The sequence below is a fragment of the Mytilinidion resinicola genome (genome assembly GCF_010093595.1).
Source record: "Mytilinidion resinicola strain CBS 304.34 unplaced genomic scaffold BDZ99scaffold_17, whole genome shotgun sequence".
In the NCBI taxonomy this organism is placed as follows: domain Eukaryota; kingdom Fungi; phylum Ascomycota; class Dothideomycetes; order Mytilinidiales; family Mytilinidiaceae; genus Mytilinidion; species Mytilinidion resinicola.
Window position 1 is genome coordinate 270,479 of NW_022985453.1, and position 25,417 is coordinate 295,895.

The 25,417-nt window shown below is 53.0% G+C and overlaps 7 protein-coding genes across 7 annotated transcripts; 5 read left to right on the plus strand and 2 right to left on the minus strand.

The window, feature by feature from the left end:
- Positions 1 to 1,225: 1,225 nt before the first annotated feature.
- On the plus strand, positions 1,226 to 3,802 carry BDZ99DRAFT_490370 (class I alpha-mannosidase; the record flags this gene model as incomplete). The annotated part of the gene is made up of 2 exons (XM_033723049.1): positions 1,226 to 2,575; positions 3,782 to 3,802. 2 exons carry the CDS (start codon positions 1,226 to 1,228, stop codon positions 3,800 to 3,802), a joined length of 1,371 nt encoding a protein of 456 aa, XP_033572817.1.
- A 1,471-nt stretch (positions 3,803 to 5,273) lies between these two features.
- BDZ99DRAFT_574142 (uncharacterized protein) lies at positions 5,274 to 6,695 on the plus strand. Its single transcript, XM_033728350.1, has 2 exons — positions 5,274 to 5,649; positions 5,742 to 6,695. The coding sequence occupies exons 1-2, from the start codon at positions 5,417 to 5,419 to the stop codon at positions 6,643 to 6,645; spliced, it is 1,137 nt and encodes a 378-aa protein (XP_033572818.1). The 5' UTR covers positions 5,274 to 5,416; the 3' UTR covers positions 6,646 to 6,695.
- Positions 6,696 to 12,295: 5,600 nt separating this feature from the next.
- On the minus strand, positions 12,296 to 13,065 carry BDZ99DRAFT_466203 (uncharacterized protein). Its single transcript, XM_033720717.1, has one exon. The coding sequence runs from the start codon at positions 12,661 to 12,663 to the stop codon at positions 12,430 to 12,432; it is 234 nt and encodes a 77-aa protein (XP_033572819.1). The 5' UTR covers positions 12,664 to 13,065; the 3' UTR covers positions 12,296 to 12,429.
- Positions 13,066 to 15,754: 2,689 nt separating this feature from the next.
- On the plus strand, positions 15,755 to 16,900 carry BDZ99DRAFT_524099 (uncharacterized protein; the record flags this gene model as incomplete). Its single annotated transcript, XM_033725856.1, has 1 exon — positions 15,755 to 16,900. One exon carries the CDS (start codon positions 15,755 to 15,757, stop codon positions 16,898 to 16,900), a length of 1,146 nt encoding a protein of 381 aa, XP_033572820.1.
- A 949-nt stretch (positions 16,901 to 17,849) lies between these two features.
- On the minus strand, positions 17,850 to 19,538 carry BDZ99DRAFT_524100 (uncharacterized protein; the record flags this gene model as incomplete). Its single annotated transcript, XM_033725857.1, has 2 exons — positions 17,850 to 18,408; positions 19,435 to 19,538. The coding sequence occupies 2 exons, from the start codon at positions 19,536 to 19,538 to the stop codon at positions 17,850 to 17,852; spliced, it is 663 nt and encodes a 220-aa protein (XP_033572821.1).
- A 190-nt stretch (positions 19,539 to 19,728) lies between these two features.
- Positions 19,729 to 21,048, plus strand: BDZ99DRAFT_479887 (uncharacterized protein; the record flags this gene model as incomplete). The annotated part of the gene is made up of 1 exon (XM_033722288.1): positions 19,729 to 21,048. One exon carries the CDS (start codon positions 19,729 to 19,731, stop codon positions 21,046 to 21,048), a length of 1,320 nt encoding a protein of 439 aa, XP_033572822.1.
- A 566-nt stretch (positions 21,049 to 21,614) lies between these two features.
- On the plus strand, positions 21,615 to 23,008 carry BDZ99DRAFT_479888 (uncharacterized protein; the record flags this gene model as incomplete). Its single annotated transcript, XM_033722289.1, has 4 exons — positions 21,615 to 21,749; positions 21,791 to 22,131; positions 22,219 to 22,877; positions 22,989 to 23,008. 4 exons carry the CDS (start codon positions 21,615 to 21,617, stop codon positions 23,006 to 23,008), a joined length of 1,155 nt encoding a protein of 384 aa, XP_033572823.1.
- Between the last annotated feature and the right edge of the window lie 2,409 nt (positions 23,009 to 25,417).

Genomic DNA, 25,417 nt, shown 5'->3' on the forward strand with positions numbered 1-25,417 from the left:
CTCTGCTGTGCCGCAATTGTCTGCAACACCAGGAGTACAGCTGTGTGGATCCTTTTCAGGCATCGATATCGAAGGAGGAGGTGGAGGAGGTGATCGGAAGGCAGGATTGGCATCGCCTCTACGGCCCAGCATCGTGGTCTAGGGGTCCCTGGGATGTGTCGGTTCCGTGGAAGTTAGTGACGGCCGTCAGCCCATGGTTGAGAGCGCTTTTGACAGCTTCAAGCATGTCAAAAGCTGTCAGTGGTGTCTTGCATGCTGGAACGGGGTCGAACTGTGGTTGAGGGAAGCTTGAGGCGCCGGGAGCCAGCGGGAATGGAAGGCCAGCGGGGAAAGTGGAGTGGCACTGGCAACTAAACCTCCACGGCCTTTCTCCTGTTGCATCACCATCAGCCATCCATTGTGGCTAAAGCAACATGCCAGCACGCTTTTCTTGTAATATTAATATGTACCTGATCCTAAACGAGCCATCCTGACAACCCTGCAGCTTGGCAATGGCCTGCAGTCGACAACAGGAGAAGCACGGAGGCGGCCTCTAGCGCTCAAGCTTCACACCTCTCCCACGTTGTACAACACCTCCCCACCATCCCCAGCAATGATTGTAAAGTGAAGGCTGCTGTTTCTCCTGCGCGCTCGACGCTCGCTCGTTCGCTTTTTCTCTTCCTCCGTCCTTCCACCTCCCTGCTTCGTCCATCAGCAACACTCCTTCACGCTGATGCTGATGCGTGCGACCTCTTCACGACATCTGTTCTACCTGTCTTTTCTGGCCTTGTAGTTCCTCAACACTTTAGCTTTACGATCCTTACAGGCATCAGTTATGGCGCTGTTTTTAGGTCCCCGCTCTCCGATGCGTCGCCGCCGCGCGAAGCTTTACGCCCTCATCGCCATCGCGTTCCTCCTCTTCATCGTCTTTCTCCATGGCCGGACTGAGATGACTGTCGGTGCCAGTCATGGGCCCAGTGATGAGCAACTGGAGGTGTACATGAATAGATACACCAATCGCAAGAAGTACGACTTGAAGCCGCGCTTCAACTGGCTCGACGCTCCCATCAAATACGAATCCGCGAACACCATTCCCCTCCCGACTGCGAACCCGTCTAAACTCCCTCGCGTCCAATTCGACTTCCCTCCCGAGACGGTCAAGGAAGCCCATATTCGGGAAGGGCGTCGCAAAGCTGTTGTAGACACTTTCCAGAAGAGCTGGAGGAGCTATCGCGAATCGGCTTGGATGAAGGACGAGTACAAACCTATCTCGAATGAAGGCAAAGACAACTGGGGCGGATGGGCTGCTACGCTCATTGATACGCTGGACACACTGTGGATAATGGGCCTAGAAGACGAGTTTCGAGAGGCAGTGGACGCCGTCGCGAAGATCGACTTCGGAAATTGTACAGAGGTCAACATCAGTGTTTTTGAGACAACTATCCGCTATCTTGGAGGCTTGATTGGTGCCTACGACCTCAGCGGTGAAGACGTCCTGCTCCAGCAAGCCATCCAAGTCGGCGAAATGCTCCTGCGAGCCTTCGACACACCAAACGGAATGCCCGTCGACCGCCTCGACATCGCAAAAGCCAAAGTAGGAGCCGGCTTCATGCCAGACGGCCACATCTGTATCGCTGGAGTTGGCTCAATGACCATGGAATTTGTCCGCCTTGCCCAGATCACAGGCAACTCAAAGTACTACCACGCAGTTGCCTGGATCACCATCATCCTCGACCACAACCAGGCCTACTCACTCATTCCCGGCCTCTTGCCCACGTGGATGGACGCCCGCCACCTCAGCTTCAACGGTTCGCGCTCGACCACCTTCGGCATCGGCGCCATGGCCGACTCCACCTTCGAGTACTTCGCGAAGACGCACGCGCTGCTCGGCGGCCTCGAGCCCGCCTACGAGAAGCTCTACCGTGAGTCCATGGACCAGATCGACAAACACCTCCTCTTCCGCCCCATGCTCCCCGGCGACCCCGACATCCTCTTCGCCGGCGACCTTCGCATGCCCTCGTATAACGACCCCGCCGAAACCATCCTGAACCCAAACATGCAGCACCTGACCTGCTTCGCCGGCGGCATGTACGCGCTCGGCGGCAAGCTCTTCAACAGCGCCCGCGACGTCGCCCTCGGCGCCAAGCTCACGGACGGCTGCGTGCACGCCTACGCCGCCACGCCCTCGGGCATCATGCCCGAGATTTTCGAAAGCGTTCCCTGCGCGTCGCGCGCGTCGTGCGCGTTTAACGAGTCCGTGTGGGGCGCGGCGGTGGTCAGGCACTACGGGGCGCAGTACGCGTTCGACGCGGAGAAGGCGGCCGCGGAGCAGCGCTTGCCGCGGGGTTTTACGGCCATCAGGGACTATACGTATAAGTTGCGCCCGGAGGCGATCGAGAGCGTGTTTGTGCTGTACCGCGTTATGGGCGACAAGAAGTACCGGGAGGCGGCGTGGGAGATGTTTGAGGCGGTTGGGGGCGCGACGGCGACGCAGTTTGGAAATGCGGCCGTGGAGGATGTGACGGTGAGGGGGGGCGAGCTGGTGGATAGTATGGAGACCTTTTGGCTCGCGGAGACGCTGAAGTACTTTTACTTGGTGTTTTCACCGGATGACTTGTTGAGTTTGGATAAGTGGGTGTTTAATACCGAGGCGCATCCGTTTAGGAGGCCGACGTAGGGGGGAGGCGGTGGGGTGTTTTTTGGAGTTTTTGGGACGGATGTGGGACCCTTTTGGGGTAGGCAGAGGAGAGGCCTCTTTGTACACGTAGTGGGCCATATAGCCTGAAATGGAATGATATCATGAACTGAACGTGTTTTGTATGGGTTTTGGGAGTGTTGGTGAGCACGTGAGACGCCCCTGGGCTATTCAGGGACGCTAGGAGAGCGATGTAAAGGTTTGGAGGGTGTAAAGTAGGTCTATGATTGTTATATAGGGGGGTTTACGATTCAGATGACCTTTCTTTAGGCTTTGGGATATGGGTAAGCACGTGAGCCACCTCGTGCCGGTGCGAGGCTGGTAGGGAGAGGATGTAAAGGGTTGAAGGTTTGATTTGGGGGGGTTGGTCGCTACGTGGTAGGAGGTGTGAATTAAGCGGCTAGGTTAGTAGTACTGGGGGTTATGATCAACTACGTGAGACACCCCTAGAGAGGTGATGGAGGGGAGGTAATTGTGCTCCTTGATACACGGATTCTCGTAGTTTGTGTCTGAGTAGGCAAATAATAGGAAATCGCGCGTTGATATAGGGATGCTGTTGGTGTCAGCGGATCTTGCTTCTGGAAGGAGCCTTACGTAGAGGTGGTATTCGAAGATGTTGGGATCCGTGTGCTGTGCAACCGGGCTGGGGGTTGAGTTTGTACGGCGATGAGGTCTAAAGCCTAATACATGAAAGCGGAATCTTGAGGTTTTGCGGGTAGTTGCCATAGCTGAAGAGCACCGATGATCTAGAATAGAGCAATGTGAAGAAAAACCTTGATTAGCACAATGATCTTGTTAGTTACAACGTGATGCAGCTACGAAAAGTAGCATTGAACCGCACTGTCCGGAACCCTTCTGGAATTGGACAAGAACGGGAAAAGCTGGGGTTCGTACCTTTGTATGATCTTTTGTAGAACAGGACTTCGGGTTAGTTCTGTACGATGGGGCTAAAACCTAACGCATGAAAGTAGCGTCGTGTGTGTTTTCGTATTGATGAAGAGCACGAATGACCTCGGGATCCGAAGGCAGAGGTTCGTGATCTGCCCACCTGGACTACTCGGGGAAGGTGTCTGTTTCCCATGCCTCCTACCTGCATGCTCGTAGAAGGCGAGAGAGTTTCGAAACTAACCTCCGCTGATCACGCCAACACCTTCCTCCCTGAAAAAACCTTCAAGACATATGTGTTTCATGGCCCGCCCGGCGAGATGCACCCCTTCACAGCATTCTCACGATGGGCCAGCTGATTCGCCAGCTCCCCACAGATGACCTACTACATCGGGCCACTTAGCCGACGCGAGACGCCGGGTCGTTTTCCATGAAACACCACACCACCCAATCGTCGCGCCAGCGAGCACACCATCGCGGCGAGAGCGGCCGAGGCGATCCGGCGCGACGCCGACGCAGGTACGGTGTGGTGCCGCGGAGGCGAGATGCAGGAGACAGGCGGCCGCGCATAGATTGAAGTGGTGCTTTTTTGAGTTGGTGGTGGATGGGGTCGGGAAACACTGAGGGCGGCTTTGTGACGGCCAGACGGGCACGGGTATAGTGGGTTTACGAGCTCTCGGGGAGGACGAGGCGGGGCACGGTCTTCGTCAAGGCTTTTGCAGTGCTGGAGCGGCCGGAGAGCTGTGGCGGTGTGGCTGTGGTGGTGTTTTTGGCACCCGCGAAGCTGACGATGCGGAATGCTCTAGGCTGGTCTTGTCTCAGCTGGCATGGAAGCCCAGCGTCCCTTGATCAGACAGATGCGACTGGCCACATTCCTGCGCAGTGGCATCATGGCATACGACCGGGTGTTTCCAGCTCCAGGCCCTCTCCTTGGCCGCACGACTCTGCTTCTCCACCGCGGCGCGAGCAGCCCGAGCACCTGCAGCAAGAGGTGCCGAAGCGCTCAGACCGGCGGGTCCTGCGAGCGAAGGTTTAAGCATCACATTTAAAGTTGGGCAAAGCAGCGTGTGCAAGGAGCGAGGGAGCAACAAGCCGTGGCCGAATCACGGCGCCCATCCCTCGCTGCGTGTGAAAGCATCTCCGGGCCGCGCGAGGTGGCATCCAACCGCAGCGTCGGCCCAGCATCTCGCTCCTCTCATCGCTGCGATGACCCTCCAACGGGCCTAGCTGTGGCGCTCGCGCAGAACGTGGGGTCGCGTCTCCCGGCTTCTGGTACCTGGCGCCCCCTCCGCCTCCTGTCAGCGACGAGCAGGTGTGTTTCGAGTCGCTGCAACCCTGAATCTCCGAAGCACGCGCTCCTCCATGATCAGTGTATGGTGTCGCTATACTGCGCGGGCCGGCGGCGGCGTGCCTCGCAGAGCACACAGGCTGCCAATTGCAACCTCGCAGCACCAACCTGAGTCGATCATCCGCGAGATCCATGCGCCAACTTCTCCCCCTCAGCCCCTCCCTGTACCTGTCTCCCAGCGCCATCCCGCCCTGCCCGTCGTCTGAATGGTTACCTCGACGGTCGAGGCGCATGACGGGCAGGTAGCTAACGGTAGCCAGGCCAGGCACACGAGCCCCGTCCGTCAAGTCAGGGGTGATCACAGCCGGAAACAGTAGGCCAACGCCGTCCTCCAAACAGCCATAGAGCTGCCTTTCAGCCGAAAGATGTATAAGAGCCTCGCCGCACCCCCTTGAGATGGCTTCTTCACTCTGGTAAGCAAGTCGCATTCAGTCACTCATTCCTTCGTTCGCTCCGCTTCGGCACCGTCACTCTTTTTGATACCCCTTGAGCATTTGATCTAAGCCATCATGCTCGTCCTATCCTTTATCTTGGCTGCTGGCAGCCTGTCCACTCTTGTTTCCGGGGCTCCGCTCCCCAAGTTTGCTCTCCAGGTTCGGAATGCGATTGATACTGTTGCGACTGCTGCACACCATCTTGTCGAAAAGCGAAGCGGCGATGTCTACCATGTCTACGGAGGCACTGGTGAAGTCTCCAACGGGTGGCCGGCACAGAGTGCTTGGGTCGCCGACTTCGAAACAATGTACGTTTATATCATCCAGGACTACTCTACTATATCCCTCCCGCATACCCTACTCGTCCATTCGTCCGTCCATATACTAATATGCCATCTAGGTTCGCCGCCCAAAACCCCATCATGTCCTCCTCCTGCACCCAATGGGGCGTCGCCAACACCTCCCCCACCGAAATCACCGCCATCCACGACGGCCTCAAGACCGTGTCCGGCGAAACCGGCATCGACGCCCGCTACCTCCTCGCCATCCTGATGCAAGAATCTAACGGCTGCGTCCGCGTCCCCACCACCAACTGGGGCGTCCGCAACCCCGGCCTCATGCAAGACCACGACGGCGCCGCGACCTGCAATGAAAACGGCGTGCAGAACCCGTGCCCCGCCAGCACCATCACCCAGATGATCCGCGACGGCGCGGCGGGCACCACTGCGGGCGACGGGCTGAAGCAAACCATCGCGGCCAGCGGCGCGAGCGACGTGTCGAAGTACTACAAAGGCGCGCGCATCTACAACTCGGGCTCCATCGACAGCTCCGGCAACCTCGGCGCGGGCGTCGCGACGCACTGCTACGTCTCGGACGTCGCGAACCGCTTGACCGGGTGGGTGTCTGCGCCGCACGGCTGCGTCGAGTCGACCATCGGCAGCATCACGGGCCAAGCTGTTAGCGGGGGGAATGATAACACTACGCCCACTACCCCTACGACGCCGACGACGCCGAAGGTTACCCCCGCTGCTACGCCTAAGGTGACGGCGACGCCTCAACCTACGACCCCGAAGCCGACGACGCCGACGACTAAGCAGGTTGGCGATAAGTCTCCTGGCGCGCAGAAGGCACCTGGCGCGAGCGCGAGCTGCAAGGGGTGGTACACGGTCTCGAACGGGAATGTGTGCACGACGCTGGAATCGAAGTTCGGGGTTAGCATGGCGAATCTGCAGGCTTGGAACACCGGCTTGAAGTCTGACTGCTCGAACTTGTGGCTCGGGTATAGCTACTGTGTTTCTGCGTAGGTGGAAGGGGACGGAAGGGGTGGTAGAGGAGGCGTGGAAGAATCTTTAAGGAGGATTGTGGAGAGGATTTCTTGTATATACTATACCATTAACTGCATTGAGGTTGCTCTGCATTCCCAAAAAAAGAAGACATCTCGCTCATCTACAATCTCCTGCCGCGAAAAGCTGGTGCTACGTGAACTGTGACTAGGAACGTTGGGGGTTTGATAGCGCTGTCAGCTGCGATCTTGTGTTTTCGGGCACCAATCTAGTACAACGCGCTTTATCTAAGACCGTATGCTTCATGTAATCCGTGCGACTATGGGGCCTAACCCCTCAGCGTCCTGTCCGTGTTGTGTAGGTGGACGGCACGTGACTACTCCGTGCTTTTACGGGTCACTGATATGCATTTTCTAGATACAATCAACGTCCCGAGGATAGTCTCAACCCTCTTTCAAAGATTATTGAGATTGAGTTCAGCGTATTCAAATGTGAGGTTCATGGATGGTGGCTGTGGTTAGGGGATAAGTGAGTGCACGTGATTTTGCAAGCGACACCTTTTTCACTGACCTACCGTCTTGGCCAACTTCACTTATGGGACATAGTTATCTATTGAACGTATAGTTCTGTGCTTGTAGAATCCCACTTTATCGTACTACCATCTGTGGTCGACGGGATGGCTGTGATTTCTAATAAATCTTGGTCTGTGCGCGATCACAATCCATTGCTCTTCATCCTTCGCTCTTTAGCCTTCATCCTCCATCCATCTTTATCTCAACGGCGTCCCTTTGAGCGCGGTAAAGCGCTATATAGTGATTCGCGTGCTTCGTGAACGTCTCTGGGTCAAGACGGCTTAGAAAGCGGCAAAGTCATCAACCAGTTTCGCCTTTTTGCTACAGGGTAGTTGCCTTCGCTCTCTGTTCATCTCAATGGTATCCAATTCGTTGTTTTTTCATCGAGTGTGCAAGTCCAATCGCTGTGCCCATACCCAAGGTATGCCCTAGGTTGCTGTCACTCCGCGCCAGGCTCTATTGCACGACGTCTTTCCTCCAACATCTGCCCTGTTATTCAATCCAGCTCTGAAGGAGGTATTTAGGGTATGTACTAGCAAGACTCACGATGTAATTGAGACGAACAAATCGGGTGATTATGTTGCACAAAAGATGTCTATTGGGTCTACAAAGTCAATCTAAAATTTCGTATCGTCATCAAGAACATTCTACTCTGCTCCATTTCTCCGCGATCTTACTACTATCAAGCACGCTTTGCCCAGCTCTCTACCAACCGTTCGTTAGCCCATAGCTCGATCTTCGGACCAATCACTCCGACTACTGTTCTTCTGGCGCCTCCTGGATTCCTTCCCGCGAGTTCGACGGACTTGGGGATGCGTCTCCGTAATCTTCGGGCAACTCGTCGTCTCACATCTCATCCATTCCGTTCTCAGATCCGTTCCTGGCGCCTACAAGACCGCTCTCAATGTCAGGATCTACCAAATCAATGTCGGCCCTACGCGTGGTATTGTTGATTCCTCCATCCAAATCTTCGTTCGTCGCCTCATCCTCGTCTGTCGCCTGATACACCGTATCTTCGTCCAATCCCTTGTGTAACTGGAATATCTTTTCCAGAAACTTCTTCCCTAGTGCTTTGAATTCTTCGCTTCCTCCTCCACACATTTCCACAAGACCATTTTCGCAGCCGTTCATCCAATCGTCGTCCACGTTGATTCCCTTTCGATCGTGTAGCGCGGTAAGGAGGTTCGGAGCGCCCTTGAAAAGTATCGCCAGCAAGAATGTTGTGTTGTGTTCCTGCAACATATGCGGGGCAAATTTGACTAGACGGTTGCAGTATTTCCTGTAATTATTGAAGACAATGTCTTCGTCTAGCAAGTTGTCCGCCACTTTTTCAGCTGAGGCATTACTCTTCCCCCGGAGCGGGTGGTCCCAAAGCTGCTGTGCAACTTCGCTGCATGTGACAACGTTCTTCTCGCTATACACGAGCGAGGAATCACTGGATTGAAACCTGGGCTTGTAGACAAGCGCTATCTCGTGGAAAGGTATGACATGACCCGCCCAATCCACAGCATGTTTCTCATTGCGCTTGATCTTCTTGTAGGCGGACGAAATTGCTCTCTGGGCTGCCAGCCAGGGTGAATTCCCTGACTGGTGTAGCTCGTGTTCCTTGACGTTATCTTGTGTAGTCTTGTCGCTCGCGAAAACATATGAGTCGTAAGTCAACTGTGGTCTCCATACTTCGTCGTGTATGCATCGCTTAAGAATCCTCCTGAGGATTCCGTCGTCCGGATTGGCCACGAACCTAGGCTCGTTGACAGGTGGAGGTCGATCGGAAGTGCGGTCGCCTTTTCCTTTGGCCCCCTTGTGGGCGACAGCTGTCTGGTGAGTTGTCTTTGCTCCACCAGACTTCCCTCGTAGATTCGCCGTTGCTGGACCTCCCTCGTTAGTCCCTTCGTCATCAGAGGGCTCTTCACGACGTTGACTCTTCGAAGCTGGAGCGCAGCTGCCGTGTGCATTGGATTTGGGCTTCTGATCCTGCTTCTGTTCCCTTAACTCAGCGATATGCTCATCTCTGGGGATGTCTCTCATATTTTCGACTACATCTGCATGACCTACCTTTGTTTTCGACAGCGTGGACACAGCTTTGCCGACAGTTGCGTTCGGCCCTCTACTGGCATCGATTCGAGCGGACCCCTCGTGTAGCCTACCTCCGCCTCCTTTGGGATGACCTCCGCGCGTTGGACCGAGGTCACTACCACGACGTATTCTAGGCTTGGCCTGGCCATCGTTCTTCTTTTGCTTCTTCGGCGGAGAATCTTCGCTTTCGGGGTCTTCTTCATCATCCTCAGCACGGCCGCGCTTAGAAGAGGTATGATTAATGGCCTTCCACCCTTGTTGAGGCATTTCTTCGCGGACCCTCTCCTTCTGATTTCTCGTGCCCTTTGCTGCGTTCGCGACGAGTCGGGCCTCTTCAGCATCAGGCATGACTTCGTTTCCATCAGTACCATCAGCATCCGTTTCTTCGCTGCGGCCTTGACTTCGTGGGTTCGGCGCACGTCTCCCAGTTCCCGTTGACTTGTTTCCGGGTCGAGTATTGGAATTCGGCTTCCTGGCCATGTTGCTCTGCTTCCCTTGAGCGGTAGCTCCACGGCCTGCCTTTTTCTTAGGCTGCTGATTCGGCTCTTTCCCGCGGCCAGGATTTTGATCGTCCTCGTCTTCTTCATCACTGTCAGATTCGTAGTTATCCCCCCCAGGATCATTACCCGCCTCAGCTTGCTTCCTCGCCTCCTTCAACTGGTCAACGAAATTCTGCGCAAGCTCTCGATGACTTTCGAGTGACGACGGAGCATACTTCCCCCCCGCCTCAATCTTTTTGATCTTCCTTAACGTCTTTCTCATATCCTTATCCATCCTGACACCGTTTTCGTCCCAATCGTACGTATCGCTCTTATTGAACCACACTTCACCGTGTTCAGGATGATTGTATTTGGCGTGGGTTTCTCTCTTGTTGTTCCACTTCTTAAGAGCGCTGCTATCCTTGACATCCCTTGGGAGACCCCAGCTGTCGTTCCAGCGGATCAGATATTGGGTCTGATATATTGGATTACCGTTTTGGTATGTGCCGACTCTGACGGTACGCCTTGCGCGGATGTCGACAGCGTCATATTGGTCGGCTTTTGTGAGGTTGGGTCGGTGGTTCAAGAAATTTCGCAGCTCGGATGGGACGTCGTCGCTGAAGTGGGTCGGGAGAGATGGACGTGCGGTTGCGCGTGCGGCTGCAGGTGCGGCGGCGGCGTCCTCTTCTTCCTCTTCCTCCTCCACCTCCGCATTTTCATCGTCGTCGTCAGCGGGGACGGCGAGGTTTCTGCGTGTATTTCTCGTTGTGGCTTTTGCTTTGGATCTGGTGATTTTCCCCTTGCCCTTATTAGCCGCTTTTGTCGTCTTGCTGCCCGCTCCTCCTTCGTCAATCAATTCTTCTTCTCCGTCGCCCCGATTCGCCCTTCTCTCGTCGTTGTTTCGGTGGATTCTGTCAAATCGTTGCACGACCTTGCGGCGGTCATGAGTGGCCTTGCGGCGGTTATCAGCAGCCATATCGCCACCATCGCTACCTTCGAGCATATCACCAACGCCCTGCTCCACCTCGTGGGGTTCATCAGCCTCATCACCACCGTCGACTTCTCCCCCGTCCTCAGCCTCGTCTTCCGTGCGTCCACCCCGAGCTGCCGGCTGCTCGATAGCCGCTCGGCCACGAGTGTGAAGCGTCGCAATCCCCTTCTTCGTCTTCGCGCTCGACTTGTGGGCTGCTTTGCCCGCATGGGCAGCGTCGTTTCCGGCGCCCTCGTTGTCGGATTCAACTTCCGACTGATCGTCGTCTGGCACACGAGCCGGGGTGTGCGGGCTCCGGTTCCTAGCTGCACGGGTCGTCGTTATCGCCCCTTTCCTCGTGCTCGCAGCCTTGGATTTTTCAACTGCTTGAGCAGGAATCTCATCATCGTCAGATCCGCTTCCCGCCGACTCGTCGTCTGAGGCGACAGGCGGTTCGATGACTCTACCCTTCTTTGCTGTACGAGTGGTTGCAGTTCCCTTTCTCATGCTCGTCGCTTTGGCTTTGCCCGCGGTTAGTGTTTTCCTAGGAACCGGAGTTTCAGAGTCGGAAGGCGCAGCGGCCGGTCGGCTTGTTGGGCGACGACGGAGTAAATCCTTTGGCCTGTGGGGCCGTTGCGAGGATCGCCGTTGACGTGCCATGGCACTATCAGTCCGCTGTCGGATGATAGAAGGTTGACAGGTGTGGTGGGTGTTCATCTTTTTGGGGACAGTAGCTGGGGGGAGGAAGGTTTGTGGAGAGTAGGATGGGGAGCGAGGAGAGGGCGGTTTTTATGCGAAGGGGTTTGGGGGTTTTGTGGTCGTGGGCTTTGTGGGTTTTTTTCGTGAGGGTTCTAGGGCGGTTGGAGAATGGGCTGGTTAGTTTACGGCAGGGCGAGTTTGAAAGAGGTGGGGTCTTAGGTGTTCTGGATGGAGCTATTGGGGTTTCTTTGGATGGTGTTGCGGATCTTAATACTGGACGCTGGACTTACCGGCCACGGTCTATGATACTTACTACGCCTTTTACAGCGTATTCCTAGCTACTCTGGGCATCCTATCATCACCAGAGTCCAGTATCGAGACAGAATTGCATCTATCGGGGTCAAAATATTCGTTTTCCCTTCTTCTCAACCCTCTGGATCTGCGTGGTCACTAATAACCGAAACACTCAGTGACAAAGCAGGCAGAGAACCATCCACGGACTTCTCTTCTACAAACATCTCGGTGGCAGTTCTAGTAGCAAGCGCTTCCTCGCTGTGATGTCGAACGACTTGGAAGATCTCGGTGATCCCTACTGGACAACAAAGAGAAAGAGCAGCTATTGTCTCACCATGCGGAAGAACGCAGAAGTAAGCAGGTTCTATTGCCATTCGAAATCTTCGTTCCTATTCCATATCGCGGGCCTGCGTTCACTTACAGTAGCACAACGAATCACTTCCATCTCGAGCATCGAGGTCCTCTCATTCGTTCATTCATTCAAACACGCCTAGGCTACGACGCATGCACGCCAAAATCCCCAAACACGCCTCCACAAAGCCAAACATAATCTATTCGCGTTCAAACTCCCCTCCCTCCCTCCCTCCCCATCCTATCTCGCGAACGAGTTGCAGATCTGTCCCATTTCCAAGCTCCTAATTCCAGAACCCCACAGCTGGCGATCCGATATCGTCCGCTCCAAACCCCCCCATCTCCCAGTCCCGCAAACTCGGGTCTAGTGTTTGCTATCCCCCAGATAGCGATCCTGTTGTGCCGGCTCTTGGTATCGTGGAGCCTCCTGGGAGCGTGGAGACTCCTGGTAGCGTGGAGCCTCTTGATATCGTGGTGGATTAGGTTCTTCGTAGCGTGCTGGTGCGGGTGTAGGAGGAGGCGGCCTGGCGTCTCTGGCCTTCTTCTTGCCCAGGGCGTAGGCGCCGAGGGCGACGAGGCCGAGTTTGATGTAGGCCATTGTTCGATAAGAAGCTGGTAGGAGATGAGTTGTAGGAGGGGGGTTGGAGGAAGATGGCTTGCTAAAGAGAGAGTAAGACGGGGTTCGATGGAGTGGACTGAACACTCTGGGCTTGAGGTTTGAGACAAAATGGATGATGAGGCGTGTGAAACGAGGTGGTTGGCTTGGAGTTGTGTTGAGCTGGTTGTTGATGAGTGTCAGTGTAGAACGGAGGGAGTTGTGGTTTTATATTGAGAATGGGTGTCGAGAGATGCTTTTGATGCGCTCAGGGACGCGCTCAGGCGCGGGGCTGTGAGCGCTGGGCCTCGTGGTTGAGAGCCACTGTGACGGGGTTCTGTACGGCGAAAGGGTTTCGGCGTCGTCAGTGGTAGACGCGTGAAAAGAGGGCGCCGTATACACGAGATCGTGATTGGATCACCGACGGTCTGCGGTGGTTGTGGCAGTGCCGTAGGGCTGGGGCGGGGACGCGCGGGCGCTGAGCCCTCGCTTGACGGCCAATCAGGAGGGGTGGTGAACGACGTGACGATCTCGGGACGGGAGAAGTAGAGCTTGCGAGGATTGAGATAGGTAGGGCTTGCGAGTAATGATCGCTTGGATTTGTCTGCAGGATGCTACGACGACCGCATCTAGGATATACGACATAGAAAAGAGCCGTCAACTCGCTGTTCAGCTTTCTGAATTCCTCCTGAAATTGTCCGTAGTAGTGCAGATGCCCTCTCTAAATTGAAGCAGTTTTATTGGCTCTTCGTGTATCGATGCAAGTGGGTGGTCCATTATGATGCGACCTCGGGTTTGGATCTTGTGACCTCCATGGTTTGGCTGGAGTAGAGGAATCAGTCGTAATGGAGATCGTAACTGCTCCCTTCCGGTTAATGGTCTTCCAGGCACTCACTGCGGTCACAGTACAAGATCCATTGTTCTCCTTCTCCGAGTGTTCCGTAACTGGGTCATTTGTTAAGGTCGGGTTGTCCGGGCTGGTGACATGAATATCTCGAGATGATGAGATTGTATTGTCTCCGGCGACGAAGCTGGAGGGTGGCGAGGACCACGGCGTCGGCCTGGTTGGCTTGCTTGCTGTAGGGAATCCATATTTCTCATTCTCGAGGTATTTAGAAGATGGAACAGCTGGTCAGGCTGGGTGGATGCAATCGACGAGACGGCATAGTTTTCGGCGGCACGACGTACGGGTAGTCAAGATGCCGGCATCAATCACAGACCATGATCTCCGCGGCTTTGAGGCTTTTGAACCTCTCCAGCTCTGCAAGCTTCTCCTCGTCCTCGGTCGCCTGGCGTGGATGGGTCTGGAGTAAGTCGTAACCTTTCAGCTATTGTAGACACCTTCAGGCTTCCACCACCTGCTCCGCTGCGAATTATTTTCTTACCAGTCGGCAGGCTGCATCAATCAGTGTACTGCTCACTGCAGTGTAGGCTGTGTACAATCGATCGGTTTCCTTTTCAACTTCCCTCCATGTTGTATGCTCTAACTTGGAATTCGGTACTGGGAAACTCCGAACGCTCCCTCGGGCGACAAGGAGGTCCGAAGACCGCCGCGAAGGTAAACGAACGGTGTCGGTACGGGTGGGGTTTGTTGAGGCGTCCAAAATCTCGTCGTCGTTCAAAGTGAAGGAAGAGCTGGCTCCTCTGATACCGGACGGCATGTGTGGTTTTGGCTCTGAGACCAAGGGTAGCTAAGATGGATCGTCACCGTCGAAGCTTTGGAATGGGTTGGTAGCTGGGAGTTTCCACGCTGTTTGTGTCTCTTTCGGCTTTGCTGGACTGTTTGTTACTCGTTCATATAGTCTCGGGAATCTTCGAGTTTTCTATGTTTCAGTGAGAGTAATATTGTAGATTTTATAAAGGAACTTACAAGCTGTATCAACCGCGTCTAGTCTCTACTGCTGAGGCGGGAAAACAAGCGGGCTTCGTCTTCGAAGCTCGCGAGGAGGCCGCGCATGGTCGCGGACTGTACGATGTTGTAAGATGTGCTACCTAGACCGGCAAAAAGGGCGTTGCTAGGATCGCTCAGCGGAGTGATCTTCTCGAGGTGCGTAGTTTTCAGATCCACCGGAGGTGATGGAGAAGGATAAGTAGACGTTTTGATGTGGCATAGGCTTCACGAGCTAAGCCAAACCGCCGGACTATGTGGAGGATTTCGTGAGAACGAAGACGCGACACACTCCTTCCATAAGACAAGGCAGCAATTCAGTAATTTGTAAGTCTTGTAGTGGAGCGTAAACAGAGAGTTGTGTAAAAAAAAAAGGTTAGGACCTCCAGGGCTCGAACTCCTTCCCCTCACGTCGCAACAAAACACAAAAAAATTTTTGAAGCTACTCTTTGATAGAGCGTGTCATCCTTAGTGCAGGGGCCAGGCTAATCTTCTCTGTATCGCTTCAAATTGACCAAATGCCCGAAGGCGAAGTGCGTTGAATTTCTTGGAAATATATACGCTTAGACGTGGGCGGGTCAGTGCGCAGTTGTCACAACAATGGGACTACAGGCCGCGAGAACTTCGGCAAGAAGCACGCCGCCGTGGCTGGGTGTCTACTGTGCTTGGCCTTCGCGTCGTGTTCGGAGTTCTCAAGCCCATATGGCTGCCCCAAGCACGCCCACACTGACGGCAGGACACAGTTCCTAAGTTTAAATGGAGAAATTTTGACTTTTGGAGCCTTCACTAGCTCATGATGATTAACGTGCTCTGAATTTCAAAGTGACGCTCAGACTGAAGTGATTGTCCAAGTTTTAAGGCAACTCACCATGGTCGGACGACGTGAATGTGCCGCCATCGAGCACTCCCACCTCAATTCACTGGACCTAGTGTCAATTCAAGGCATAAGAACCTTCCTCTTTCTTGCACTTCCTCAACCGCTTTCATCCACCACATCCCCCAAAGACCTACCAACTCCCCAACCGTCGTCGTCGACGCCCTGGAACACTCATATCCTAATTCACCAGGACCAACTTCTCCTTGGGGTACAAAACCTCCCCAGCCTTCGTACGTCGACTACGCTTCCTTCTAAAACCCCCACGAAACACCCCACACCACGCACTTCTCACTAAATCACACTCGACAATCCACAACAAGTCCACAACCATGAGTTACTCCCAAGACTACCTCCGGTATGGACTGTGCACCACGGACGAAGACCACCGTCTCCACGGAAAGAGGTGGTGCTCCCGGCCAGCCAGAGACCGCGCAGTGATAGATGCCCGTGTCCAGGCTCACGAGAAGCAATCGAGCAAAGCTGTACCGGCCTCGTACCTGTCTGCGGCCGCTGAGAACCGGAACATCGTCATTGTCAACTCGTTCACCGTCACGGGCTTGGATAACGGCCAGAAGGACGCTATTGCCCAGGAATACAACACTGAGGAGGACGCGAACATGCTTTACGACCCCACCCCAGCTCTCCGACATACTGCAGAGCTCGAGGCCGCCGAAGCCCTCTTGTTACTTCGATACCCACCTGGACAACGAGGGGTCCCGCTCAACAAACTCCGTGAGTTCGTTATGGGAGATTCCTCGTGCCAGCAACTGACGCCCTCTACACCATTTCCAGTCTTCCAGCACCCCGGAGGCGTTCCTTTGAACATATTGGGCTCACCATTCCAACCTCCAATGGGTCACAACAGCCCAGTCTCCCCTTTCCAATTTCCAGTGGGTAACAACAACGCACAAGTTCTCCCTCGTCCTCGCCCTCGCCTTAGCCATGTCCCAACAGGCTACGAAGGACCCACGTTCCAGCAGTTCATGTCTACTACCCGTGATGCTCAACCGCCGGCAGCGCCTGGTAGAGTCTCGCCATCCCACCGCATGCCCGCCTATGAAGGCCCAACCTACCCACCACCTGTGCCCTTACCTCAGCTCGCGCTCATCACTCGGCAACCCCTTACTCTTATCAATCCGCTTACAGCGGTGCCTGCTCCTAACATTCCACCTCCGCCTGCCCCCGTGTCAACACACGCCCGTCCCTCCACCGCCACCACGCCCACCGCCCCGCTGCTGCCGCACGCCTGCCCCTCCTGCGGTAAGGCCTACGCAGAGCGGAAGAGCTTGTCCTACCACATGCACCGGGCGAAGAGCCGGTGCACGGATCCGCCGGGTTTGAGCGAGCGGGTGAAGGAAGAGCGGTTCAAGCCGTTCAAGTGTGAGGGGTGTGTGGAGCGGTATCAGCATGAGTCGCAGTTGAGGAAGCATCGGGAGGTGACGGGGTGCGGTAGAGGGAATGCGGTGGAGGGATAGGGGATAGAGGGAGGGGAGAGAGATGCTTTTTACCCGACGAGCTGAAGTGGAGCTGGATATACTGCGCTTTGTCTGAATCATCGGGTTGGTAGGCTATGATTGGTCTTGGGGAGAGCTCCAGTGTTGCATGCTCAATGTCGCTGTTTGGAGGAGCTTAGCTGAAAAGGAGCTGGCTGGTCAAGACATCGCTCTATCTGAAAGGTGGTGAGCTTACAGCATATCCTGAGGTTCGAAATCCTCTTGGGGCTACCCTAGGTGAGGGTGCATAGACTGTTAGTAAAGGTTGCAGAGTTGAATGTGGTTGATGGCTGAGAACTTAGACGAGCTTGAAATAGAAACTAAATTTGGAAGAGTGCGGATAATGATACGACTGTGGATAATGATACCATCATTTGACACTTGGAGACGTACTACGATTTCGATTGACCCAACTAGAAGGAATTAATCTTACAAAGGTAATAGCAAGCGTACTTCACACCATCCTTCTCACTTTGACCATAGCTCTCAGCATGCTTTGAAACGAAGTAGAACTTAGCCTCTTCTCCTGACTGAACCAGTTTACGTCACGAAAAGCACACAGTCCTCCCACCTTCCACTCATCCCCCACCGTCCGCACACCTCTCAGCATGCCTCTTTAACCTATCCTGCCAATCCCTCCCACAATTACTACAAGTGTACCGCTTATATCGCCCTCTCGCTCCTTCCTTCCAAGCCCCTCAGGGTCCATACACCGTGTCCGCAGATATAGGCTGTGATACCCATAGCTGCTGTCACCACCTAGCTTCTGTAGTGTCACCTTCAGGCGAGCGACTATAGTAGATACCAGTCTTCCAGGGTGCCGTTCCTCTTCACGAAGCAACCCAAGCTTTTTACTTCGACACCTCCTCTCTGTTGATGCTCCTTCATCTTGATCTCTAGATGGCGCAATAGTAACGGCCATGTCGTGCATTCAAGAAAGTTCGAGAATGCTAAGATCTTTCCGGGGCTTGTCGTCCATACTACAATATGAACCAATACTGTGGCCATTGGAGCTCCGGATGGGAACACCAGCATAACATCGCACATGCCGTTTATTGACGACATAAGATTTGTTCTTGAAGCGGTCATCCAAAGTCAAGTCATTTACGGTGAAAGATGTGACGTCGATGTTGCCGGATTCTGTAGCCTCTTGCATCATTGGCATCTTGACAGTATAATCGCAGAGCCCATTGCCCTTAGTGAATACAGCTCGACCCCGCTGTAGGTTACCTTGGGGGTCTAGGGCTGTGCCGGTCTGCAGTGACAAAGTTCGGGTGGCTTCCAATCGCGTATGCTTCGCGTCAGAGGTGGGCTGGCTGAGGCCATTGGCAAACGCCCCATACTGAGCAATGAACTTTTGTGGTCTGTCGAATCGGCTGAATGGAGTACGCCGGAGACGAGTCGGAGCGGAGATGCGTGGTTGAGGTAGCGGACGCTGGGGGAGCTGTTGGTCGGACGATGGTGTCCATGCAGAGCTTCGCTGGTGTCCACTATGGACAGAATCAGTGGTTCTGATAGTGGCGCAGTAGTTCCGATATCTCTTCGCCGTCGTCGGAGCTCTCGGAGCGTGCGGAAATGATGTTAGGTGGTGTGGGTAGTTACGGTCTCTGGGTAGAAAGTTCTGACTCGTCCGGCGGTTAAGGCGGTGATGTCCCATCTGCCAGCGGCGATCAGAGAAGGACGGTCTGGTAGAGTAGCTCAATTGTGGACCTGCTTTGTGTCACTTTAGTCGACTGTCGGAGGAGACAGCAATATGCGGTTGTTGGTCGGGGACGGGCGTTCGCGCAGTAGAGGCTGAACAGGCAGGCAATTTGGGGTCAGATATCTCTGTTTGCAAAGGTAGGGTGTGCGGAAGCTGGTATAGAGGTTGAGATAAAGCTGAGAGTGTCGGAACGAGGTATTACGAACGTTCGAACAAGTGTGATCTAGCAGATATGCAGAGAGTACGGGAAAGTAGATTTAAGTCGGGGCATTGTTGCACAGCCCGAGGAATGTGATTATGGAGGTATAGATAGGAGATTGAGGCTCCACGGAGACGCGGAGGAGTGGGTGACTGGGGAAAGCGATTCGTGCACTGACGGAGACGGAGATGACGCTGTCTTTTGAAGGTCAATGACTCTGTGCCAGACCCAATAGCGGAGTAGTCTTACTCGGCACCATGCCAGCCTTTATCTTGCGTATGGTGAAGGGCTCAGATTCGACTTTCGTCTTGCTTCTGTACATGTAGTGTGATTTTGAAATCGACAATAATGGGAATGTGTTTCCGAACGAGGTCTGTGGTCGACATGCCGGCAGATCACTCCGCTGCCGCCAGTCGAAGTCAGAGTCTCAGCACTTAAATTTAGCCGCTCAAGGTCTTTCCTGCACATGAGTCCTTGGATAGTATATCACGGAGCTCCGCATCGGCAGAGGAAGAGTCACCTTTCCAAGTACAGGTGTCAGAATACCGACGAGTTGTGTCATAATTCCGAGGGTCCAAATCGCAATCACGGAGTCACAGTGATGTCAAAACAAACGGGGTTTCCCGCATGTATTCGCAGAAGCAAACTTGGAAGAGTTTCGCCGAAATTTCCAGAGCAGCGGTCTTGTAGACAATCTCAATAACAAGCAGCACATCCATGGAAGAACTTGGAATTCTCACGAGAAAGCAGCAAACAACCCTAAACTGGCTGATTAAAAGGCACGCCGCTATCTCCATTGCTCGGAGCACCGCATTCCTCTCCATCACCACCTTTCATCTTTCCCACTCGCAAAACGAGTTTGTAGACAGTCATATCGCACGCCAACCTTGAGTTCCTCCATTCGCCAACATGGGACCTAAGCGAGTAAAAGACAAGACGCCGGCCAGAAAAGGAGTCGCAAGGAAAGTCAGCACGCGATCGGCTGATGAGAGCTCGCGATCCAATGCCACGCCAGCCGCAGAACGCCTAAAACCACTTGCACAGCAGATCGAAGAATCCGACATCCCAAAGAAGTTCAAGGAAAGCCTCAAAATGACCGCTGCAGAAAGAGACCCCAAAATGTTCCCGATCGTGGACATTATCTTACAGCAGACATACCCCGGTTTCTCAGACAGAAAATCAGATTACTTGGTTGAATGGGAAGTAGCCTGGGCATCCGAAGACAGGGTGAAGAAGAGTGTTCTCAAATACTGGAAGGACCTCAAGACTGATAAAGACGAGTTTGGCCAGCCGCGTGTCGATACGAGTATCGAGAACGTTATTATCAACAAGGACTACCTTCTCCCGATATCAGTGGGAGGCATCACGTTGCAAGAAGCTACGAAAACGGCGCTGCTGGAGATAAGAGAGGTTGAGCCTGAAGGAACGTACTCTTTCAAGCTACTTCGACAGCATTTGCGAACTATCACCACCCTTCAGGAGCAATATCGCTCGATGCTAATGGAGCACGGCCAATTAACAGATCACGAAACTCCTCGTCTTGAAGAGCTTCTGAGGTGTATCGTCACGACCTGCACGGAGAGGAGAGTATGGAATCCAGACCGCGTACAAGGACTCTATACTCTCTCTTTGCCCGATGGGGACGACAATCTCAGAGAGACTGTAGAATTTCTGGATGTCGAAAATGCGGCCCTTGAAGCTTGGAGTATTCTTGAAGGGAAGTTTCAAGAGGAACCTGAAGGTAGTGTAGAGACCTTTCTCAAAGACTACGAAGATCTACGAGTTACATATCTTCCAGACCCCACCATGGGAACTAAACCTAAGCGCGCAGCCTTGTGTTTCATAGACCTGGTTGACACGATGTGGAACAATCCGCTCCTCCGGATAATGGAAGCGGCACCAAAGCCGGGACATGACAACACACTACTTGAGGTCAAGTTTGCAAAGAGCTTGAAGGTTCTTGTGCCGGACATTGTGAATTACGCACCGCACATGCTGCATGAGAACAACGAGACACTATTGCTTGCCCGGCTTTTCTATTCAAGAGATGAGCTCGAGCAGCTCCTCCGAGAGAGACATATTCATGTGAGAGATGACTGGCTATACGAATGCGAGGGAAAGCTTCTGCTCAGCCTGCAAGATGAACATGACAGTCGGAGTCTAGAGGAATTGAGGAAGACCTTTGATGAATTGCACGAGCACATGCAGAGACTTCTGAAAAAGGAGTAAGCATCTGAGGTGGAGGATCTCGAGGAGGAGGTGCCCGAGGAGGAGGCGCCTGTAGAGAGCGAAGCGCCCGAAGTAGGGGTTAGACGGTCAAACAGAGGGAATGGTAACCCAAAGAAAGCTTGATCAATATGACTCTACGCTGTTTTGGGGTTTCCAGGCCGAACTATCAATGATGTGAGGGAGGTGCGCTTCATTTCGACCACAAGCTCTTACAACTCGTGCATGATGTAGGACCCTCAACCTGTAAATAGAATGACTAATCAACATTCATTGAAAAGAAGTCCACGTACTCCTCATGACTCGAGTGACAGCTGGTGACCTTGTCTCTTTCTCCACTGAAAAAATGCGGAGCTTTCCACGCTACACGTGACGCAACTCTGAGTGTAAATGAATAATAGAATTTGACATGCGCCACTTGCCATCATGTAGCCCTAAATACAAAAATCGAAATATACATACCCATTCGTGTCATCTCCGCTAGGATATAGCTTGAGTACGCGGAATTGACATCAAACATAGAAGTCTCATGAGGGTTAGTTACTTGTGAAATAACTGGAACATTGCGAATGAGCTTCTACAACGTTCTAAGGGGTCGTTTTCGTGGGTTGGAGAGAGGTCCAGAAGACTCATCGAAGCCAATTACAGCAAACGCTTCGTTCTGTAGGCTACTTAAAACGATCGTCTCCGCCCTTGCTCTTCTGGTATTGCAAACCACTTCATCACGGACTCGTATACTCAGCAGCCCAAAGCCGTGCACCATTTCTCTGAACAAGAAATTGTGGAAGCCTTGGGCACCTCAGCAGGAGACGAAATCAATAAGAATAACGAGTATGGCATGGCCAACGTACTAATAGAGCGAAAGAAAGCTAAGAAAGCAAAGAAAAACAACAAGCTCGAATACTATGTGGAGTGGAAGAAATGCTGGGTTGAGGAGCTCCAGCTGAAGCCTGAAGCCAAGAATGATTGGAATCAGCTAAAGCGTCAGGGTGGGGTGGAAAAGAGACATGGAGTAACCATGCATAAGGCGTGTCTACCCCCGCGGGCCGAAGGAGGAACTTCTCTAGATCCAGAGGAGCGAGAATCGTAAGAAAATGTCAAGAGCATTCATCCTGAAGGAACCTACTCCGAGAGAGCTATGTTGGAGCAGTTCAGGGCTATTACAACCTTCAGAAACTACTACAAGAGGATCCTTGTGAGCCGATCCAAGAGCCTTCTTGGGAGGATATTTCAGATGTGTCAGGAAGCTAAAGTGTGGGATCCAAAGCACGCGAAGGGCTGCTACGAATATTACGAGGACGATGGTGAACGGATGCAGCTCGATGAAGGGACGAAGAGCGTTGATCAATTGATACAAATGGCTTTGAATTCCCTCTCCGCGAATAGTTCGAGGACTTTGACGTCCATCCTTGAGAAATACGATGAAATCAAAGTCGTCTATCGACCCCCAAATGGCACTAGTCCAAGTCAGCCAATTCATCTCCGACAATTGATTAATGCGATGGTAGGACATCGACTCAGAGAGACGGCGACATCAGCCGAAGAAACGGCAGAAAAGTTTCTCGGCAATAACTTTGAGATCATGGAGTGGGAGGAACCGATGAAGAAGATGATACGTCGAGCGCCGCACATGCTACACACAAGCAACGCTACATTCCTGATCGTAAGGCTCTTCTACTCATTGGAGTATATTACCAAATGTCTCCAAGAGAGAAATATCAACTGGTATGAGAATGAGCTCAAGGGGCGCGAGCAGACACTGCTAGCAACCCTGGGGGATGAGAACGACAAGGAAGATCTGGCGGCACTGGTGGAGAGCTTTGAAGTTCTGCGTGAGTTTACGCAGGAAGTTCTGTCCGAGAAAAGAGTTTTCTACGTCAAATAGTACCGTGGGCCTACGGGCAAGTTTGGCGCATCGAAACAGCTCTGATACCCTATATTAGGGTGTTTTAGAGCTAGGTGATGCCACGGAACTTAAATGGCTACTGCCGGCACCCCTTCAGTGTTAGCAATGTTAGACTTCGGAATCAAGTAACTTTTTGTTTTGACTTGCTATGTGTGACCTTTTGAGACTAGTTGATGAGAAGGTGACGGAAAAGGCAACAGTAAAAGCCCGACTCCACCAGACAAAGACACCGTGTGAGAATTGGTCAGATTGCTTGTGTTTTGAGGCATAGTCGTGATTCCGGAAGACTCAGAAGTCATCCGATACGAACCGTTTGTTAGAAAGGGACTTCGACGAGAGGCTGGCTTGATTTGGAATATCCACGAAGCTTGGCGCGGAGAGATCCTTTCAAGCTAGCTTATGTAACCAAAGCCGTCGTCTCCGCTCCTTTGCAGTTGTTTGCCTCATACCACCTGCTGTGGATGATGAAACCCCTTGTCCAGGCTCGCCACTACATCTGCGGTCATGGCCCGAAGCAAGAACTCCCATCCAAGCGCAAGCAGAAGTCCAGCTCAAAGCCACCACTTATGACAACCCGAAAACCGGCTGCTAAGAGCATCAACAAAACGCAAAAGAACGACCGAGTGACCTAAACGAATGCACAAAGCCTCGCAGGGTGCCCCTCCGTAAGTAGACGAGACGATCATCTCAGAAGACTGCAAAGCTGGTTTGAAGATATTCACGAAGCATAGGAATCCTCTGTCACCGGAATCAAGGCTATCGTCTTGCAGTAAACCCATCGTAACGGCAACAAGGAGGATTGCGTTGTATGGCATAACGGATGGGTATCTTAGGCGGCAGTCAACAAGAACGCTTGGGAGGGATGGAAAGGCACGTGAGAGAAGGCGGGAGACTGGCTCGATCCAAGCATCGAAGGCGTGGCGATCAACAAGGCGGCAAGGCCTATCTTCCGTCAAGAATGGAGGGGTTATTACATGGCTATAACAGTACAACGGCCAAGGACAAGATTGTTTGACTACACTGGATGATGATGCAAATTGCACGTGATGATATTACAATGACTTCCACGTGCTGACAACCATGGGAGGTGGCCTAGATTGGCATTCAAAAGCGAAAAAAGATGTTCAGCTCTGTAGGGCATAAACTGCACTAGGTAGTTTGTTGTTTGTTTTCTAGGCATCTTCCACCGCGGCACGTGGTATAACCATGCATAATATCCTTTGACAGGATATCAAAGATTGGAAAGCCTAAGTTGAATGGCCGAACTCATGAGAGTTTCTAGCTAGTGAACGCTGCCTGAGGTGCCCTAGCTATGCAGAAAGGTTTGCGATATGATGTTAGAAGCTCCAGATTGTAAAATCAACGGCATGGAGTAAGAACCGTATTCCAGGATGGAGCCGCTGCGGGAGGTGCTCTAGATGCCCTTGAAGTTAGTGACAGATGGTGAACGACTGTAGACTATAAATTGAACAAGCTAGCATCACATTGACTCTCCTGCTAGAAGCCGCTGTCAGACTGCCTTTGGGATTCCCTGCGAAATTTCAAGAGGAGACGGTGAAAATTAGAGAGGTTACAAAGCTACTATATTTCCAGGTGCCTGTCGGCGTCTGAGGTGGCCTACAAAGGCGTAGATCTGCAGAATAGGATGTCAAAGATTTGAGTGTGAATTGCACGTGACGGAACAGAAGGGGGTTTCCGGGTGCATACCATTGCAGGAGGTATGTCACGTGCTGGGAAGATTTTAGGTAAATATATTAATTCAGAGGGTGAGTATCAGAAGGAACAAATCTACTACTCTTCCAGGTATTTGCCGGCGTTGGAGGTGGCCTACATACGTGTAATACCGTAGGAAATAGTGTCTAGAATCAGAGGGTGTGGTTTGCACGTGATAGAGCTCCAGGAATATTCTGGGTGCACGCAACCACGGGAGGTGGTCTAGATTGGCGTGAAGGTGCAGAGTAGGATTTAAGACATTAGATGGTGCACATCAGAATGGGTGCAATTACACTACTTCTTAGGATTTACTAACGTCAGAGGTGCCCTCACGTGCTCTTAGGTTTCCAGATGGATGTCAAAGCTTGGAGGGTGAATATGAGAAGGGGTGTGAATCCGGCTGCCGGCGTTTGGGGTGACCTACATCATCATTACACTCCGCAGCGCCAAGCAGCGAGGACAACACGATCATTCACAGTCAAGCCGAGAATGGCACCTCTCTGGGCATGCAAAGACCTCTTTACACTTCCCACAGGGTTTGCTTCTTCGAAAAACTCTCGTACCCCCCACCACCATCTACTTTGACTCACACTCTATCTCTTAGCTTGCCAGCTTGACCGGTATAACACTACGTCGGAAATCTGCGCTCATAATCACACTGCTGCTTGGTTACCACTTTGGAAGCTGGACATCACTGTCGGTAGTAGCCCCGTTGCTAGGTAGCCGGTCAGGCAAGAGTTCAACTAATTTGCA